General features: G+C 44.3%; 1 protein-coding gene across 3 annotated transcripts in view; it reads left to right on the forward strand.

Annotated features, from left to right (window-relative positions):
• The first annotated feature begins 8669 nt into the window (after positions 1-8669).
• Positions 8670-16479, forward strand: part of RNASEH2B (ribonuclease H2 subunit B) — a 93414-nt gene continuing 85604 nt past the window's right edge. The window contains exon 1 of one of the 3 annotated variants that reach the window (XM_036299803.1): positions 8670-8897. In XM_036299803.1, coding sequence (XP_036155696.1) covers positions 8834-8897 — 64 coding nt within the window. In that variant the 5' untranslated portion in view covers positions 8670-8833. The remainder of the gene's footprint in view (positions 8898-16479) is intronic. The other 2 variants (XM_036299801.1, XM_036299802.1) reach the window with 2 other exon arrangements.

The following is a 16479-nucleotide window of genomic DNA, read 5'->3' on the forward strand; positions in this document are numbered from 1 at the left end:
TAATACTTTAAGCAATAAAAAAAAATAAAAATAAAAATAAAAATAAAAAAATAAAAAAAATAAAAAAAAAAATAAAATGAAGAAGCATTTACAAAAAATCAACAGTAGAGTAGATGAAGCTGAGAATCAAAATAGTGATTGGAATATAAAGAAGAAAAAAAACATAAAATCATAACAGCAAAAGGTAAAAATGAAGACAGTGAAAGGAGCCTCTGGGAAGCTTCAAGCATACCACCATTTATATCCTGGGGGTGCCAGAAGGAGAAGAGAGCAAGAAATTCAAAACCTATTTGAAAAATTAATGACTGAAAACTTTCCTAACCTGGAGAAGCTAGACATACAAGTACAGGAAGTAAAGAGAGTCCCAAACAAGATGAACCCAAAGAGGCCTTCACCAAGACACATCCTAATTAACATGTAGAATGTTGAAGACAAAGAGAGATTCTTAAAATCATTAAGAGGAAAGCAGTTAGTTACCTACAAGGGAGCTCCCATATGACTGTCAACTAATTTCTCAACAGAGAATTTCTAAATTTCTAAACTTTGCAGGCTAGAAGGGATTAGCAAGAACTATTCAAAATGATAGGACTACAACCAAGATTACTCCACTCAGCAAAGCTGTCATTTAGAATGGAAGGACATATAAAGAGCGTCCCAGACAAGAAAAAGCTAAAGGAGTTAATCACCACGAATCCAGTATGACATGAAATGTTAAAAAGTCTTCTTTAAGAAGAATAATAAGAAAAGATTAAAAATATGAATAGTAAAATGGCAATAAATATGTATCTATCAACAATTGAATCTAAAAAACTAAATAAACAAATAGCAGAACAAGACGGACTCAAACACACATAGAACTTTTTGATGGTTGCCAGATGGAAGCAGGGTTAGGAGTATGGGTAAAACAGGTGAAGTACAGATTGGTAGTAGCAGAATAATCAAGGGATGTAAAGTAGAGCGCAGGGAATATGGTCAATAATCCTATATAATAAAACCCTAATATGCAAATTGACTAAACAGCAGGACAACCTGCGGAACGACCGGTCACTATGATGTTCACTGACCACCAGGGGGCAGATGCTCAATGCAGGAGCTGACCCGGTTGGGGCAGCTCCTACATTGAGCATCTGCCCCCCAAGAGGGAGGCAACCAGTGGTGGCGATCGAGGGGTGGGGCTGGCCAGCGGGTGGCACCAGGCCACCAGCCACAGCTGGTGCCAGTGGGAGCCCCCCAGTTGCCCTGCCCGCTGGTCACCCCACAGATGGCCCTGATCACCGGCCAGGCCTAGGGACCCTACCCTATATATTAGGAACAATCTGGTAGCTTTAAAAATTAAAACCTCACAAGGCTACTCTAACACTGAAAAAACAGGATGATGCAGTGATAACATGCATAGACTCTGGCTTGCATATTTTGTGGTCAGCCCTGATTCTGACACTTATAACTGTGTGACAAAGCCAATTAACTTCTCTCTGCTTCAGTTTTTCCACCCATAAGATGGGGAAATGGTACTACTGCCTCAGAAGGATCATGTTATGTACTACATTTTATAATCAGGGCAAAAAATGGAGCTGCCCATTCAACAGCAAGATGCCTTTCACCTGTATGAAAAATATGGTCACTGGTGCATGCAGTGTCCTGGATTGTGAGAGGGATGTCCAACTGCTGGTTTAGGCCTGACATCCCCCGAGGGGTCCCGAATTGTGAGAGGAAGCAGGCTGGGCTGAGAGAACATTTCCCCCCCATCCCCAGCACGACTTTTATGCACTGGGCCTCTAGTATTCTAATAAATGTGTATGATGTCAGATGGGTATGAGATTTATCAGTATGACCACTTAGTAAGTTATGTAATGTCTAATCACTGGAGTGTACACCTGAAACTAATAAAATATTGTATGTCAACTGTAATTGAAAATTAAAAAATGATTTTTTTAAAAAGAAATGTACCACTAGGATATTATAAATGAATGTGTATCCTTAAGCCTCTTAATTGTGATACTATTGGTAAAAGTAATCAGGATTTACCAAAGAAAGCCAGAATATTATTGTTTAAGCATCTAGGCAGAAGCACAGAGTAAAATAAAACTAGAAATTAATAATATTCCTATCATCAAATTAAAAATATGAACTGAGCAATTTTGGAAAATATAAGTAGAACTGCTGGGGGTCTTGTCCAGCATCTGGAAGGGTTCAGGAATCTGGAGAAGGGCTGCAGTAAATTATTAAAGAGTCCAGAGATTAAACATAAATTTGGAAGGCATTTTGGGGAGCCAGCAGAGACTTAGCTAAAGAAACCAAGTCCTCCTGTCTCTCTGGACCCCTTGCTTTTTATCAACACAAATTGTCTTAAAGCAAGGTAGATATACATATCAAAGGCAAGGTTTAGTATACAGAATCCATTGTCAGATTGTGGGAACTGCCTATGGCTGTTCAGGTGTTTGGCCAGCAGGAGGCAATAACATGTAGATTAAAATGCTCTCAGGTGTCTGGCAGCAAGCAATCATTTATGCATCCTTTTCAGGTTTGGGGAAATGCCCTCAGCCATTCCAGATGATTCAGCCCTGCTGAATATGACATGCTGGAATTAGCTTCCTGCATAGAACTACTATGGTTAGATTTTAATCACCAATCTTTCCTTTTTCTTCATAGTTGGGTTCATACTATCTATATAAGTTTGTATCCTGATTTTGAAAATAAATATTTAAAAAGCCAACATTTTGGCATTTCTCAGTTTATTAACTTGTTACGTAATGCATTGCTTTAAAAACACATCTATAAAGTATTGCAATGTAGGAAATATTAAAAACATACATAAAGCAAATTAGTCAGGATAACTAAAAGTTATAACAATTTCTGAAGTGTATGGAGATTGCTTAGGCTGACATGCAGAAACATATGCAATTATATGATTATCTGATTCATCTGATCATGGTATCTCTACAGAGAGTGCAGGCACAAAAGTACATATTTTGGAGCCTAAATTACCCGAATTAAATAAGTATATATTATGTTTATAAATTCACACACACACACACACACACACACACACACACACAGAAATGTATAATGCTTCATCCAAACACCACCTGGAACACGCCTGCAGTTGAACAAGTTGGGTTTGCTGCTCGTTGCAGAGAAGAACACAGGTCATGGGAAATCATGGATGTCTCAGTAAGGTGCTAGAAGGAAACGTTCGAGGGTTTGGGCTTTGGTTGGGGGACTGGAGGAGGATCTAAGCAGGAACTCACTCTAGATTGGGTGCTGTTAGAAATTGAGGCAATTCTGATGGGATATCTCAATAAATCTTATCTACAGGTAGGGGAAGATGGGATGAGGATAAAGCTGTAACTGATAAAGAAGTAGCAGTCACTTATTTTGGCCAAGAGAGTGTGTGCTTGGTATTTTATGGGTGACAAAATGACCTGTTTTTTTTTGTGTGTGTTTGCTTTGCAAAATCATGAAGCGCACTTGTTTTGTCTCATTTATTTCCTGGTCTCAGAGCAGAGAGCAGCCTTATCTGAGACTGGTATTCTGGGAGAATGTTTTTATGTTTTTTGGGAAAGACATGGTCTGGCTGTGAGCTCTGAGCCAGTTTCTGTCAGGGATTGTTTTTCTTTCTCAAAAGCTTCAGCCATTCTTATTCTATAACTGGCAGATCTTACACATTTACATGTGGGTATGTGTCACACTGCCCCTTTTGCAACAAGTACAATCCAATTTTAGGCTGGCTTAAGTAAGAGAGTGAATATAAAAGAAATACTCTCCTCCTAGAAAGGATGGTTCAGTAGTATCCATTGGTCTTGTTTCTGAACGGTTGGCCCTTTCAAGAGGTTATCCTTTCTCGTTCTCAGAATATGCTTTGGGTACTGTTTTGCCTTCTCTGTTGTCTCTAGATGAGCATTTGGAAACATGATAAAAGTGATGATAAGTGTGGATTTTCATTTTTATTTTGTTATTACAGAAGAATTCTCATGTTTTTAATCCTATCTAATAAAAGAGAAACATGGTAATTAGCCATATATCTGCTACCCTTCCCATTGGCTAATCAGGGCGATATGCAAATTAACTGCCAGCCAAGCTGGCGGCCGGCAGCTAGGCAGCTTGAAGCGAACATGAGGCTTGCTTGCTTCAGTGACGGAGGACTCCAACGTTCCTCGCCTGCCGCTGCTGGCCTCTGAGCTTACAGTTTATAACATTGTTACAAATACAGAAGCTAAACAAAACCCCAGAAACCAGCTTTCAGCCAGCCGGGATCTCAGAGCTGGAGTTAAAACAGTGTTTTGATTATAGAACCCAAACAAACTAGATACCTGCTTTCAGCAGCAGAGGCCTCAGAGCTGGAGCCAAGCCTCACAGCTAAAGCTGGCCCAGAATTTAAAAAAAAGAAAAAAAGGAGCAGTTGGGAGCTTCAGTCACCCGCCAGCCTGAAAACAGCCCTCAGCCCCTCACCCAGACTGGCCAGGCACCCCAGTGGGGACCCCCACCCTGAAGGGTGTGTGACCAGCTGCAAACAGCCATCATCCCCTCATCCAGGCTGGCCAGGCACCCCACCCTGATCCAGGACACCCTTCAGGGCAAACCAGCCGGCCCCCACCCATGCACCACGCCTCCAACCTATATAGTAAAAGGGTAATATGCCTCCCAGCCCCGGGATCAGCGGAGCCTCGAGGCCTCCCGGCACCAGGATCAGCGTGACAGGGTGCAGCACCCAAACCCCCTGATCGCCCTGCAGCTCTGTGTGTGACAGGGGGCGGGGCCACAACCTCCCTATCCACCCTGCTCTGTTTGTGACAGGGGAAGGCGCCCCAACCCCCCTGATCAGCCCTGCTCTGTGCCTGATAGGGGGAGCTCCCCAACCCCCTGATCGCCCTGTGGCTCTGTGTGTGACAGGGTGCGGCGCCCCAACTGCCCTGATGGGCCCTGCTCTGTGAGTGACAGGGGGCAGCGCCCCAACCCCCTGATGGGCCCTGCTCTGTGAGTGACAGGGGGCAGCGCCCCAACCCCCTGATTGGCCCTGCTCTGTGCGTGACAGGGGGTGGCACCGCAACCTCCCCATCGACCCTGCCTTGAGTGTGACAGGGCGCGGTGCCCGAACTCCCCAATTGGCCCTGCTCTGAGCCCGACCAGGGGCTGCACCTAGGGATTGGGCCTGCCCTCTGCCATCCGGAAACAGGCCTAAGCCAGCAGGTTGTTATCCCCCAGAGGGGTCCCAGACTGCGAGAGGGCACAGGCCAGGCTGAGGGACCCCCCTGCCCCCCGAGTGCACAAATTTTTGTGCACCGGGCCTCTAGTAATTTATAAGAGAAAAAAAATTCACTGCCTTTAGTTCAAGCTCTCTCTGATCCAGTGGTTCTCAACCTTGGCTGCACATTAGAATCATCTGGGAATCTTTTTAAAATCCTGATTTCTGGGCCTCATCCTCCGGAAATTCTGTTTCTTTGTTATGGGGTGAGGCCACAACATTAGTAACAAAGAAACAATTTCCGGAGGGTGAGTCCCAGAAATCAGGATTTTAAAAAGATTCCCAGGTGATTCTAATGTGCAGCCAAGGTTGAGAACCACTGCTCTGATCCGATCACTAGCATTGCTAAAGGTCATTTGTCACTGAACTGTTTTTCCCCCAGTTCCCTCTTTTTGGTTTGTTTTTACTAGAAAATGACTACCTCTTGCTTCTACCTTTAGAAAAGTTTCTATGATTCTATACTTACAGGTATTAAGGTTGCTATTCCCTTATATTTTTTTTGGAATGACTTGCTTATCTTTTTGCAAGTTAGTGAGACTAGATTAAAAATTAATTTATAGCATATTTTATGATATACTAGATATAATCCATTAGTTCTTGTTTATAAAACTTAGGAATACCACAAGCCACACTGACTGTTACCATAACTGCCATATGTACCTACATATCTACACACATATACATTTATTTGGAAAATATTTGCTGAGCACATGATGTGTTCTAGGTATTGGAACATTAGGGAAGGAGGAAGGGGTGATTAAGAGCCCAGTCTCTGGGTTGGACCTCCTGCTCTGCCACTTGCTGATTTTGCATGTTGGACAATTAGTTTATTTCTCTGAATTTACATTCTTCCTCTGTAAAATGTGGGGATCATACTAGTACTTCCCCTGAAGGCTACTGGAGGACTGAAAGAGCTTGTCACAGTACTCAGTTAAAGCCATTTTTATTTTTTAAGGATAAAGTGAATTACTAGATGCTGTACTTCCTCAAGGAACTGAAGAGAAGCAGGAGCTTCCCTACCTAGTAAGATAACTGAGAAGGTTGGAAGCATCGCACTCATTCTTGGGGAGGGTGTTGGGAGGCAGCAAGAGCAGTGCTATGGAGAAGGCATTGTCTAAAGAAGGTCTGAAGGCAGCGGTGGAGGGGAAGGAAGAAGGTAGAGGAATGAGGCTAGTAGAGAGCAGGGCAGCCTCAGCTTGGGAACACAATGCTCACATGACAGAAGGCAGTTCCTCCTGGCCAGACTGTGGGCAGAGTAGGGAGAGAAAGAGGTGGTGGGACCTGTGGTTGGAGGGGCAAATGAGGACCAGATTTCAAGGCCATTTGTTCAAAGCACAGTACCTTGGACCTTACCCTGAGGGCAATAGGGATCTAGAGTCTGTCTCCAACATCACCACTGGTCCCCCTCCCAAGAAGGTTTTTGTTTTGTTTTTTTTAAGTGGATAAAGGAAATTTTCAGAGATGTTTGTTGCAGCACATTAAAAAAATTTGTTTTTGCTCTTGGATCTAAACATGAGAAAGTTTGCTATAATCTCATTAATAGGACATACTGACAGTGGTCCATATGTGTCTTGGTCTCTCTCTTATTTGATTTTCCTTGTCCCCTCATTTCTTATCCCATTGCCCTCCATTTTAAGACACCCATTTCTTATGTGCTTGATACCTGGCCTTCACTGTGCATTTATCATTATAAAACATGTTTTTTAATGTGTGTTTTTAATTTACCTACATGGTATTCTGCTATAAATCTCTGCCTAACTTTTTTTCTTGATATAAAGGACCCATGTTGTTATGTATACATCTAGTTCATTGATTCTAACTGCTGCATAATCCATATATTGTATACTTTGTAGCACTATTCTATATAATAAAAGCCTAATATGCAAATTGTCCCCTCAATCAGGAGTTTGACCAGGGGGCAGAGCCAGCCAGTCAACTGCCCGCAGACCCTCCCCCAGGCCAGCTCCCCCCATCACCCCACCACCACCCCCTGATCAGGGGCAGGGCTGACCGGCCAATCTCCCGCATCCCCTCCCCCCTAGGCCAGCCAGGCGATTGGGGTGGGCCCGCCAGACCCCACCAGTGCACGAATTCGTGCACCAGGCCTCTAGTTTATAATAATACTGTGAAATAACCTAAATATTGCACAATAGGGAATGGTTAAGTAATCTTGGTGCATTACTACTGTGAAATAACATGCCTCCATTAAGAATGACAGTTCTGGATGCTATGGGATATGTTTTTATGACAATGTAAAGGGAGAAAGGCAAACACAATTGTCTTTATCCTGTGAAAACAACCACATACTAGTAAAAATACATGTTCATGCAGCCAATGGCTGGAAAGGAGCAGAGGAAATAAAAACAGCTCTTTATGTTGGAACACGGGAACTGTGTGTAACATTTCTCTTGTAGCTGTTAATCATGATTATGGTGTGCCTGGGGATTTGACCTACACACTAGAGCTTTACCCAGTATAATCTTAGGGGACAGAAGAGACCAGGGCAAGATTAATCTCTGCCTGCCCCAGAGTTGGCATTTCCCTGCCCCTCCTCAGCCAGAAAGTCTTCCTCTCCACCACCTGTGTCCTGCATTGAACTTCAGCTGTCTCTTTCCCACAGGAAACAGGATTGAAAATAAAAAGTCCTTTCAGAAGGCTGAGATAGACCCAGTGTTGTCGAATTTAACTATCTTCAAGGTTAAACAAGAAAGGCAAAGTGCATAGAGTTATATATATATTTTTCTCCCACTTGTGCAAAAAGCAAAACATAGGAATTTGTAAGGGAATGGAAAATTTCTGGAAGAACAGACAAGATATTGTAAACAGTAATTGCCCTGGGGAGCGGGATTGGGGAGCTGGGGTAGGAGGGAGACATACTTTTCTTTAAAGTATGAGAGAAATTGCTATTATCTTTTTTAAAACCATGTACACCAAGCATCACCTCGTGAACCCTCGTTTCAGTGATGAGGCCTCAGCCAATTTGCGGACTTGTTGCACGCGTTATGATTCACAGAGCGCACACTATTCTGACATTAATTCCTGCGCAGAACGCAACTGAGGGTCAAGACACACGGACAGCTCAGGGGGCAGAGGATTCCGATGTGGCAGCGGGTGTCACTGACGCGGACCTGCTCCCGAGGTGGCGGACGTCTCCCGTGGGGGCCCGTCCCCTCCCGGCCGCCCCGCCACCCCCGCGCGGAGGGGGTCCTTCGGCCGCGCTACCAGCGGGTGGGAGGGCCGCAGGGGGTGGCGACCCCGCCCGCTCCGCGTCCTGTCCCGGAGCGGCCGGCGCCTAAACTGGGCACCTTCCCCGGGCGGGGACGGGAGGAGGGAGCGGCCGCGGCCTCACCCCCGCGGGCGGCGAGGCGCCGGAGCTCAGGCCGCCTCCGCCTCCGCCTCCGCCTGGCGCTAAGTTTAAAAAGTTAACGTGACAGCGGCTGGCACCGGAAACGAAACCAAACTCGCCCCGCGGGCCGCCTCCGGGGCCCCGCCGGGCCCTCGGCGCCGCGCCACCGGAACCAGCCCGCTCCCGCCATTTCCCGCCGCTCCCGCCGGCCCGCAGCGCCGCGCTGGGCGGAGAAGGCCGGCTGCATGGCGCGCCGCGAGGACTGCGGGGACGGCGCCCGCGCCCGGCAGCACGTGTTCCTGCTTCCAGGTAACCAGGCCGCCCGGCGCCAGCCCTCGGCCTGCAGCCCCGGGCCGGCCCGGAGCGCGGAGCGTCCCGCCGGAAGGCGCCCCGCCGCCCCCGCGCCCGCGGCCCCCGCGCTCCCCTGCGGGACCCACGGCCCGCGCTGCGTCCCCGGGCCCCGAGCCAGACCCGATGGTCTCCCGGAGCACATCGTCCCTCGTCTTGGTCACGTACGGCAGCTCGGGTTCCCAAGCCCCCGCCGGAAGCGCCAAACGGCCCCCGCCCCCCGGCCCCGCTCGCACTCTCTCTGGATCCACGGGCCTTAGGGAGCGTGCGGCGCCGGGGTGTCTTGCCCGCGGGTGTAAGTCGGTGCCTCCCCCCCCCCCCCCCCCCCCCCCCCGGCAGCTGCTCCAGGTCCGGGCTCTTCCTGGGTCGGAAGCTAGGGTCCAGGAGGCCTGCACTGGCCCCTGTCCTGGGACAAACCCTGGACGGTGGTCGGCCAGGACCAGGTGGGGAGGTGCCGGTGGGTAGGCGAGGGCAGGAGTGCTGGCGGCAGGTCTCCTGGCCCCGCCCTCGCCCCGCCCTGACCATCAGCCATCCAGGCCTGCAGGGGCTGGGCGTGGTGGCCAGTTGCCACAGGTGATGGGCCCCTGAAATGGCAGAATAAAAGGAGGAGTTTGGGACAAGAAATGAAAGCCAGGAAAGTTTGGCACTTCTGTAGAATATATTGATATGATGGCATAACATAGAAAATAAGGGAAATACGTTGTTTGTGTTTGAGTTTCAGTTCAGCAAATGCTTAAGTATTTGCTAATGACGATATAGTTGTCCAGTTATGTAGGTTTTATGGTGGATATTGAGAAGTATCACATGTCAGTTAGTATTTTTGTGTGTCTAACCTTTTAAGCCTTTGTAAAGAGGTATAGCATACAGTAAAATCTACATATTTAAGTGTGCAACAAAATGAGGTTTTCGTATGTATACACCCCTGTAACCATCCTCCAGGTCATGATGTAGGACTTATTCAAGCTCCTCATGCCTGTTGGTAGATACCCCAGTTACCTCTCTGCTGTCACCAGAGATTCATTTCACTTGTTGAGGTCAGTGTGTGCTCCTCTGTGTCTGGCTTCTTTCACTCAGAATTATGCCTGTAAGATTCATCCCTATTGGGTGCAGCAGTTTGTTGGTTGATTTGTGTTTTTATTTCTGTGTATATTTTATTGTATACATACCCATAATGTTTATCTCTACGGTGGATGGACATTTGGATTTCCGGTTGGTAACTATTATGAATTACACATGTAGGACAGACAGAGGAATTTGTTTCTGTAGGGTGCAGTGCTTGGGAGTGGAATTCCTGGTCCTAGGTACTTGTATGTTCAGTTTTAGTGGATGCTGCTGAACAGTTTTCCAAAGTGGTTGTACGGATTTCCATTACGACCAGCAGTGTGTGAGAGTTCCTGTTGCTCCACATCCCCACTAGAGATGCTTGTGTAGTAAAACAGGTAATGCAAAATTCAGGTTTTGACAGAATCTAATAAAGGGCTACCTGTACTCATGCTTTACGTTAGAAAAATCATCTTCTCACTTTTGTTACATCAATTCAATGAGATTTTAAGGGTAGGGACTCTATTTTTTCAAATCAAATGCATTATTTTTATTCAGAGACACACAATGGCTGAGGATAATGTAAGTTTCTTATTTTTTTCTGTTTAATCAGTATTGACATTCATTCTTAAAGTCTGTTTGTATCTTCATTATATTAAACACAAGACCTTCAGAAAAATTAAGTATTGATTGCATTCCATAAAATTGCAGGTTTACTATATCTACTGCTGGGGCTGTGAGAATAATTTCAGTCCTGTTCCTGTTCAAAACTGAGATGTGCTATGCCTCACTGGAGGAGCTGGAGGCAGCTGTTCAGGAACTGCTAGAAGGAACTGTCAGACCAGCAGGTTTTGTAACACAACTTCAGCTTCCTGCTCATGTAATTCTTTTAGCCGGCCTTTAGTGCCACCTGCAGGCTCTGAGGGTACAAACACTGGTGCTTGATAATTACTGCAGTGCAACAGTGCTTCTCAGACTTGGGGGTATCTGCCACCAGGTGAGCTGATCCTCACCTCAAGAGTTCCTAATTCAGTGGGTCTGGAATGGGCCTGACAATGTGCATTTCTAACAAGTTCCCAAGTGATGCTGATTCTGCTGGCCTGGGACCACACAAAGAACCACTGCAGTGAGACCAGCCCTTGAGAGCTGGATTGGGAGATAGGAATGGCCATCTCGAGGTTTCTCTCTCTTTGGAGTGGGCCAGAGTGTGCATGGTCAGGGGAGTGCGTGTAAGCACAGGGTATGACATGTCCTGGTATTTGTTAGGAAATCAGCTCTAGTAAGTTATGCATTTGAAAGGAGGAGACTGTACCCTTGGCTGAGTGAGCACCATTAGCTACAGTAAAGTTGGGCCCTTCGTAAAAGAAACAAAGATTGTATGAAATTTTTCAAAAGTATTAGATGGAAGCAGTCTGTGCTCAGTTTTGGAAAACTTCTGGCAGAAGGATTTGAAGCGCTTACTCTACATACAGAAAAGTGAGCAAGTTAATAATCAGGCCAACAAAACTTTAGAGATTTATCCATGAGACAAATGTACAGGCACCGAAACCTTGAGATGACTCTTTTCCCCACAACATTTAATTTACTTTACTTATCGAGTTGCCTACCACAGTATTGTGTTATATCTTGGAGGGTAAATTTAAAAGTACTATTTAGGTATCTTTGCCTCTCATTTTCCTGAAGAAGTAGATTATCTTCCCCCCACATCCTCCACACCCTCCCCCCCAAAAAAGCTGGGACTTAGAAGGGATACTTGTGAGGCAATCAGTCTTGGAGTCTCGATTTTCATATGCTGGTGAAGACTGAACTGCCTTACTTTTCAGCAGAGTAAGCATGTCTTGTAGTTTAGGACGGTCTTAAACATTTCTCAAACATGGCCGGGGAATACTAGTCTACGTATTTGCAGTTTCAGTTACTATGAGAGATTGTTAACATCTCTACTTTTTGGAATATGGTAGAAGTTTCCATCCCTCTTTGCTACCCTAAAAGTAAATGTTTAAGTCATATTTTAAATATTTCTCTTGAGTCCAAGTTTTGTATGCTTGTCAGTTCTATTAAGTTTGAATGGACTCTAGTGTAAAAGGCCAGCCGGGAACAGATTCACTAAGTGTAGGATAGAAGACTGTGCTTATTGTTAATGTGGCTGAACCCTGTTACTTAGCCATCTCCAAGGAAATGTTAAAGCATTGGGGAACCCTAATGTGAGGGGGGAAAGCAAGGACAGAAATGATTCAGGACCAGTTAAGAAACTCCTTTGGGTCTACTTAAGCTGAAAAGGTCCTTTAATCAGCCCTCTGATTAAACTGGACTTCAACCATAGATAAGTTTTGCAATAAAGTAATTCCCCTTTACTGTATTTCATGCATATACTTGTTAAAAAGTATTTTAGGAAGGGTTGTATTATTTATTTCCCCACAGCCATCATAAGTAATGCCAGTTTTTTTGTGGGGGGAGGTGGGGTGGTAGAAGATAGACTTTGGGAGATAAGAATTCCAGGCTTGCCAGCCAACCTTAGACACTCCAAATACAGTAAGAAATCTTTCATGTGAGGCACCACAACAATCACAAATAATGATAGGCCTCTCCAAATGGAATGCAAAGATAGATTTGAAAGCATAGTGTGAATGCAAACTTTAGAACTATGTTCTTAATTTAAAAATTAAAGAGAAATAAACTTTAAAAGAACTCATTTTCCTGTTTAATGATGGAGAAAGTTCATATCAGTGCTATTACTGATTAGAGTCTTGTAGTTTGTGTGTTTTTTTTAAATCCTCACCAAAGGATATTTTTCCATTGATTTTTAGAGAGAGTGGAAAGGAGGGAGAAAGGGTGGGAGGGGAGAGAGAGAGAGAGAGAGAGAGAGAGAGAGAGAGAGAGAAACATAGATATGAAAGAGACACATGGATTGGTAGTCTCCCACATGTGCTCCAATCAGGGATTGAACTTGCAACATGCCCTTGACTGGGAATCGAACCCTTGACCCTTCAGTCTGCAGGCTGATTGATGCTCTAACCACTGATCAACCCAGCTAGGGCGTGTAGCTTTGTAATAAGCCCCCAAGAACACCTCTTATTTGAAAAAAAGTAAAAATATGTGTTGAAAGAATAATTACTATACACCTAAATGAGTTTTCAGTGACCCTAAAACAAATGAACAAAATACAAAAAACTCATTTTTTCTCCGTAAGTGCACATGGTTAATCTCAGAAAGAATATTTAAGCAGGTTTTTTGTTCTTTGTCAAATTGTTTGCATGCACCGGTATATCTGTTTGTGTTTAGAAACATACCTTGTGGGCTGAAAGCTTCCTTACTTTCAGAAGAGCTTATTCACATGAGAGGAACCTGCATAGTTTGGCTAGCCTTACGGGGAGGTGGGAAGAGGGGATCAGGGAGGCATGGGGCGGTCTGGCCAGTTCAAGTGCTGATTTTAGAAAACCTCTGAATAATTAAGCTCAGCTTCTGGGAAAATATGACATTTACTGAATAGTGGTCTGTAGGCCTTCAGCAGTGGGGGTCTCTGAGCTTTCTAGCATGGGGCATGTGTAATATTTTCCGCGCAAATACTGAGTCTGGCTTTGCCTTTATGAAAAGTTTTTTGGTGGGAACCAGACTGACCTTTCTCAGAAGGCCACTGGATCTGTTCCCCTTGCTATTTGAGCACGTTCTGAAGTGGATGGACTTAAATACTTGCCAGCTGGTGTAATTAGGCTGTTTCCGGAGCCTGATATTGCCCTGCTAGTAATTGTTCCAATGACCAAGTACGTTTTATAAGAACTTGTGAGGCCCTCATGTTTATCCTCCAGGGCAGAAGAGAAATCATAAAAGGAAAGTAAGCAACATTCGTAATTTTTTATTTGGAAAGCAGAATAGGAGCTACATGGGTTTTCCCCATATCCTCAGTTTTAACTATGATAAGAAACAAACAACTCACCAGGGTTCTTTAAAGCCTGAGTATAAAAACACACACCTAAAACTAGGTTTTGCTATTGATTAGCTTTAGGTTCTTGGAGAAATTGTGTTCTCAGTGTTAAGCCTCAACTTCCTCATCTTTACACTGGGGAGAGCAGTACCAGTCTCATGGGTTTGCTGTCTGTTGGTTTGAGTTACACAGAAGCTCTTTTTTTGCACCCCAAGTTCTTAGCCTGGGGTCTGGGACAGAGTAGGCATTTAATAAACATTTATTGAAAGAATAAATGCCTCACATTTCATTTCTTCCTGCAGTGTTCTTTGCTTACACTGTCCTTTTTCTTCTTTCACTTCTATCCAAATTCTACTCTTTCTTCAAGGCTCGCTTCAACTTTATTTCCTTTGAAGATAATCCATTTGCCCCAATCCAACTTCTTTTTCTTTTAATACCCTTGACTTTTGTGTCTGCTTGGACCCCTACCTGCCAGCTCTCTTCCGTGTTCTCTACCTGCCAAATGCCTGTTTATCCTTTGCTGGTAAACACATGCAAATGTCACCTCCTCCAGGAAGCCTTCCCTCTTGGCCTTTCCTGTTAGTGTGCAAGTTAATGGTACCTCTGCATTCACCTACACATTTCCTCGTGATTATTCAGTTCACTGTACCATTTTTGTATAAATATGTATTGAATGCCCAATACATGCCAGTGGTTGGGGAGAATCCAGGTCCATTCTCCCTGAGTAGCCACTTTTAGCTTCTTAGTGGTGGAGCCTTGGCCTTAAGCTTCAGAGCCCAAAGTTGCTCAGTGCCTCTGAAACTAGAGCATGTTACTTAGGACTTTCAGCCTTTTTGTTCAGAGATCCTTTATATTTGATTTTAAAATATCTTTAAAAGTGACTTTCTTTTCTAGGTATTCTGTCTGCGAAAGTAGCCCATTCTGCCTGGTAAAAGGGTCAGATCTGCATGTTCTGGTGCCTGTTTCATTATCTGCCTCTGAAACAAGGAGAGCCCAGCTGGCTGAGGTCTCTCTGGACAGAGCTGATTTCCCTGCAGAGGGCCTAAAGTCCCAACAACATTTGGTGAGGCTCCACCATGATCAGTTGCTCAGTTTTGACTAGTTATCTCTTTATTTACACATTTTTCTCCCATATATTTTTAATAAAATTTTTATCAGAATAGCAATACTCTGTCAAGAAATTTTAGTAATGCAAAAAATATATAAAGAAGGAAAGAATTTGTCCATTTTACCACCTAGAAATAACAATTTGGAAATATATTTTTCCAGTCTTTTTATGTTGTATGTATCACAGAATGAATTACGTGTTCTTAAATTGTTTTCTGATTTTTGTATTTCTGCCTCTGTTTCACTATTTACTCTTTCTACTTATTTACTATTAACACTCAATAAAATTCTCAGGGATATTGTAGTTTCACCAGAGTGCTATATAGTTTTATTTGCTATACTTAATCATGGAATTAGAGAAAGACATTTAAGTTGATTTAATGGAGAGGTAAAGGACTGAAATTGTTTTTTTTCTCTTAATTTTAGGAAAGATAGAAACTCACATAGCCATATGAACAAAGTTGACAAAGAGATTTGTAGGTCATACTTTTTTCATTCAAAAGGCTTATTATGAATTTATTTATATTGTAGCAAATATACCACATAAGCATTGCTTTCACAGAGTAGACTACATATTTAGAATGGATTATCTTTAAGAGTGGATTGAGAATGAAAATACAAATAGATGCAAGACAGGGAAAGATAAATTCACAGAGCTATAGTGGACACATGGCAAGCTAGGGTGTTTTGAAAGGCATTTGAGGTGAAAGTTATTTAGGACAACCATGGCTTCCTGCAAACAGCCCTTGGAATAAATAGGATGCCAGTTTGAATGGACCGTGAGTCTGCATAGTATTTCTTTAATGCAGTGGTTCTCAACCTGTGGGTTGTGACCCCTTTGGGGGTCGAACGACCCTTTCACAGGGGTCGCCTAAGACCATCGGAAAACACATATATAATTACATATTGTTTTTGTGATTAATCACTGTGCTTTAATTATGTTCAATTTGTAACAATGAAAATATATCCTGCATATCAGATATTTACATTATGATTCATAACAGTAGCAAAATTACAGTTATGAAGTAGCAATGAAAATAATTTTATGGTTGGGGGTCACCACAACATGAGGACCTGTATTAAAGGGTCGTGGCATTAGGAAGGTTGAGAACCACTGCTTTAATGTGTGGCCAGTGAGTCCTGATTGTGTTATAAAACCTGACTTAACACTTTGTTAGGAGTTCCATAGTGGGATCAACATATTCCTAGAAGAGCCTGCTGTGTGTTGGGGGCAGGGTTGGGTGGGCGGGGCGGGGCGGGACGGGGGGGGGGGGGTGGGGGGGGGAGGGGGGCGGGACGGGACAGGTGTTGTGGGAGAGACATCTGGAACTCAGGTGTTGCAGCACCAGAAGGTCCAGGGTTTTTGCCTCTCAAACCAACTTCCTCTATTTAGTGGAAACCTGGCTGCACACTGCACCCAAGCTTCAAATCTCCTGGTGTCTGCTGGGAGAAGCTGCCCCTCTTCTTTTAATTCTA

This window comes from Myotis myotis, unplaced genomic scaffold, assembly GCF_014108235.1.
Source record: "Myotis myotis isolate mMyoMyo1 unplaced genomic scaffold, mMyoMyo1.p scaffold_m19_p_3, whole genome shotgun sequence".
In the NCBI taxonomy this organism is placed as follows: Eukaryota; Metazoa; Chordata; class Mammalia; order Chiroptera; family Vespertilionidae; genus Myotis; species Myotis myotis.